The sequence below is a fragment of the Mus pahari genome, chromosome 13 (assembly GCF_900095145.1).
Source record: "Mus pahari chromosome 13, PAHARI_EIJ_v1.1, whole genome shotgun sequence".
Taxonomy (NCBI): domain Eukaryota; kingdom Metazoa; phylum Chordata; class Mammalia; order Rodentia; family Muridae; genus Mus; species Mus pahari.
In genome coordinates this window covers 43,679,746-43,684,550 of record NC_034602.1, presented here as the reverse complement: position 1 = coordinate 43,684,550, position 4,805 = coordinate 43,679,746, and the positions used below count along the sequence as shown (strand labels likewise).

Here is a 4,805-nt window from a genome sequence, read left to right as displayed (position 1 = left end):
ACACACACACACACACACACACACACACACACATACACACACACACACACATTCGTATGCATACACGCACATGTGCACGCACATGTACAAACATCTTGCAAAATATTTCTAGTGAAAGCTATAAGGGTCACATAGAAAAATAATATGAATTTTGTTCTTTAACTCAAGGAACTTGCATTTGACCTGTTAAGGATGAAGTCAGGGAACTCATAAAAAGTCAAGTGAAAGTAAATGATTTAAATAACAATTCAAGAGAGCCAGAGATGAGCTGGAGGACTTGCATCATTAGTTGCTAAATGAATGATACAGATTATAATACTTACAGGGAGTGCGCATAGAGGAAGTTTTCCTAGTCTAATCCTTGGGTTCTGTTATCTAAGGGAGCAGTTGTTCAAAGGGATATCCATTTTGTTTTGTTTTGTTTTGTTTTGTTTTTCAAGACAGGGTTTCTCTGTCTAGCCCCGGCTGTCCTGGAACTCACTCTGTAGACCAGTCTGGCCTCAAACTTAGAAATCCTCTTGCCTCTGCCTCCCAAGTGCTGGGATTAGAGGCGTGAGCCACCACTGCCCTGCAAGCATATCTATTATATTTGATGGTGATTCCAAGGTATAAATTCACTTGCAGACTTCTCTCAAATAGGCCCCTTGATAAGGACAGAATAAAATCATGTGCATAGTTAACTATAAGAGGGTGAAGGATCATCAAGTGTAACTATCCTGGAGGTAGGAAACTTCTGGAAGAATCAAGGTGGCCTTCATGGAAACATGGTACTTAACTTGGATCCCAGTTTAGAATTTGGATGGAAGAAATTAAACAAAATAACCCCTTGGGAGCCAAGGGCAAAAAGAATGGAAGATGTATCCCCTTTAAAGCCCCAGAGGCCAGCTTTGGTGCTGTCATTGAATTAACCAGACTTAATTCCCATGACATGCTACTGCTGTCTAGTGAATTCCTGCCATTAATAACCGCTGTGTCTTCTTTGCAGTGTGCTGCTCTGGTTGGTGAGGACCAGCCTCTTTGCCCAGATCTTCCTGAACTTGACCTTTCTGAACTTGATGTGAATGACTTGGACACAGACAGCTTTCTGGGTGGATTGAAGTGGTGTAGCGACCAATCGGAAATCATATCCAACCAGTACAACAATGAGCCTGCGAACATATTCGAGGTAAGCAACTCCTCTGGAAAAATGAACTTCTCTCTGATGGCGGCTTGGGCCATACTGATGGATGGGGTGCTGGACCCCAGCATGTAGAGGCTTTTACATTGTTGCCAACAGGAAACATGTCATCATAGCTAGAAAGTTTCTGTTATGGAAAAAAAATGGTATTTGGAAAGTGGTGCTTTTTAGAATTAAAGTGCTAAGGACCACAGAGTGTGTTAAACTGTGTTGAAATCCAAGGGGTTGTGAAAGCTTTGGGGACAAGGAAGAAAAAATGTGTAAAGCTGTTTACTCCTCTCTGTTCCCACAGAAAGGGACCCAAGAGCAAATGGTGCCTGATATGAATTAATACAGAAGAAGGCATTTCTGGTCACTAAGGGGTTAATGTCTATCGCCATTTGTTTTACCTTGTCAGTGAGCGGTTTTGATTATTGCTATTATATTATCGTTTCAGGCCCCTAATTTTCTCTCATGATGGAAATTTTCTAAACTCAAAAAAAAAAAAAAAAAAAAACCTAGTATGTACTTATAAATTAGTCAAAATTCATTTTCCTTTCAGTAGTGAGAATTACCTCCCAGACTCTAGACGCCTATTATGAGTCTACCCTATAATAAAGAATGTTAATCTACTCCTATTAAAGTGTTACTCAGAGAAACGAGGTTCACTCTCACAAGATCTGGAGTCATTTACTCGAAAATAAATCACTTCTTATAGTGAGAAGCATTCATAGAGTACGGTGACAAGTGAATTGGGTGCAAATTGCCAAATCAGCTAATTTTCAGCATCAAAATCAGCATTAGCGGCACCATCTTCTGAGAGTTTTCAAGCCCTTCTGTGCCAGGCTGCACAAAAATACTTTTGTTAGCCACCAGTCACACATTACTATCTTTCCACGTACTTCATTTAAAATCTCTGTCCTTCAAGAGAGCAAGTTTTTATAAGAATTCAGCTTTTCTACCACTGGGTTCACAGGTGATACTGAATAAATAAATGATTGTTAAATGAGTCCATGATAAAAATGATTACGTTGAGGAGAAATAATTAGGAACAATGATGGCTACCATTATGGAGAACTTCTGCTTTCTGTATATTGTTGCACACATCTCTATTTTTTCATATAATAGTCCACATACATATATTCCTTTTACTCATGCAGGCACTGAGTTTTAAAGAAAGTTAAGTGATTTCACCAAAATCACACAGTTGACAAATAAAGATGTAACATTGAATTTCTAAATTTATCTGACTTCAAAGTCTATATCATTGATAAAAATAGGGAGCCCGTACTTCTTGGGTGACAGCCATCCTTTACAAAGATGCATCAAGCTGCTTCTTTGCTCAATATATTTAAAAATAGAACGGAATGTCTCCTCTTTGTGTTGGCCTGTGAGGAGGCACTGGGTAGTTGGTGTAGCTGATGTGCCTGTCAGTTCTACGGATAGGTAAGATTCTGTAACGTGCCTGGAACATTACATGGGTCTTAAGAGAATGCTCCAGGTGGGGAGAGTCAGGGCTGAGGAATGAGCAACAAACAAAGGTTTGTGGTTGGTTATACTTTCTCAGGCTTCTCTGCTGGGTCTTAGAAAGTTCACGTGAGGACTTGGCTGGTTAGAACTGGTAAATTGAACATTCCTCATGCAGTACACTTGTCAGGTTACAGGTCCATTCTAAGTCATGCAGCATTAAATAAACAGTTCTTTTTAGAACATGTCTATCTCTATAGACCTCCTATCTAATGATCAGCTATGCCTACTCCATATTGGGTGAATGCCACACATTTTGCAGATGATGGTGTTGGGATAACTGTCAAGTAGGGGGGAGGTTATGTGGTAATCATTACCTCCCAGGGAGGCCGGTTTCAGAACTTTCCCCATGACCTTAAGTCCCCATATTTCATGTTGTAGAATTTGCATGGAATACTCCTCATTTATAGCTTCAGGGGCTTTGGCTCAGCAGCCAGTCAGTTATCTATATATAGATGCTTAATCTATGCTACGCCACTCTTTTTGTTTCCCTATATAACTTCCCACACTGATAGAATTGTTTGCAATGCGCTAAAACGCATGGTTCATTTAATTTAATCTCTCATTAGGTCATTTTAAGCCAATGATTCTCAACCAAAGGCAGTTTTGCACCCCTCAGGGGACATTTGACAGTGTCTGGAGGTATGTTTGATTGCTAAGAGTAGGTTACAAGGTGATACCACCGGTACTTTGTAGTTAGAGACAAGGAATGACACTAGGTCACCTACAATATACAGAGCAACCCATTGCAGAAAAGAACTGGTGATTACAAATGACCAGTGCTGAGCTAGGGAAGCCCTGGTTTATTATTATTATTATTATTATTATTATTATTATTATTATTGTTATTATCATTATCATCATCAGTGATGTTTCCCTTTATGAAGTGCTTTAAACAGATTGCTGAGCTGAAAGTGTAGTGAAGAGTGAGGGTCCTTATAAAATTGTATTGATGTCTGGGCCTGAAGACATACATTTCAGTTCTTATTAACAACAGAGGACTAGAGTGACTGTTTTGACAGAGGCTCATAGCAGTCCTCTCTGATGTCACAGGATCCTTTCTTCTTTGCCCAGGCAAAGGGTAAGGTCCTATGTGGCAACACCGTCACCAGTGACAGCAGCAGCGTCATGAGCCCTTGCAGAAGAGGGCCGACTCCCACACTCTTTGCCCTCTAGTGTTAAACTCACACACCTCTCCCATGGGGGGAAACAAAAGTGAGCAGCAGTGAAATTCTAAAATTGAGTCATTTCATATTTAGGGACAGAGTCTTCTTCGCCTGTTCATAGCCTTTGTGCTCTCTGCCAAAGTAGCTTTTCACAAGAGCTGTTTCCCAGGGCTGTCCACTCCCATGGACTTTCCTCCTGCGTTCCTTCCCCGTCTCCTCCTGATCCTCAAAGTCCTGCCTCATCACATTTGAGAAGGCCGTAGCCTTGAGCAAGCCAAACAGTCACAACGTTGCCTGTGCTGATCTGTCAATTATAAGCATTACTGTGTACCTCTGCCTCCAAGGATAAAATAAGCTATTGAGGAGTTAACATTTTTCCCTGACTCAAGTTGCACATTGATGACATTGCTGGAATCTGGCCATAGGGTTCTGAATCATAATCAGAACAGCAAGTGAGGTTCAGGCTGGTATGATGGCACAGCTGAACCATCATGTGATGTTTGTTGAGGGTTACGAGTGTGGAGTATTAACTTCCTTCAGCTTCTAGTATATGTGTAAATCTTAAGTTTAGTTTTTACTCAACATTGCAAAGATAAAATAGGGAACAAAAATGAAAGAATGGAGTTGAAAGGCTGGGAAGACGCCTCAATGGATAAAGTGCTTACTGTACAAGCATGAGAACCTAAATTTGGATCCTAAGCACCCCTGTCAGTAGGCAAGCTTTGTAGTATATGCCTGAAACCCTGCCCAGCAGGTAGAGGCAGGAGGTTCCCAGCAGCCTCATGGCCAGTCAGCTCCAGGTTTGGTGAGAGATCTTGTGCCAAAACTCAGATTAAAATTGATTAAAAATAACACCCAATCTCAACTTCTAACCTCCATACTAGCATGCTTAGGCACTTACACACACACACACACACACACACACACACACACACACACACACACACACACACACA

The 4,805-nt window shown here is 40.9% G+C and overlaps 1 protein-coding gene across 5 annotated transcripts in view; it reads left to right on the top strand.

Moving 5' to 3' along the window:
* The window catches only part of Ppargc1a (PPARG coactivator 1 alpha), a 655,760-nt gene that overhangs the window by 561,276 nt on the left and 89,679 nt on the right, over nt 1-4,805 (top strand). For all 5 annotated transcript variants that reach the window (XM_029545307.1, XM_029545309.1, XM_029545308.1 and 2 more), the window contains one exon: nt 986-1,165. In XM_029545307.1, coding sequence (XP_029401167.1) covers nt 986-1,165 — 180 coding nt within the window. The remainder of the gene's footprint in view (nt 1-985; nt 1,166-4,805) is intronic.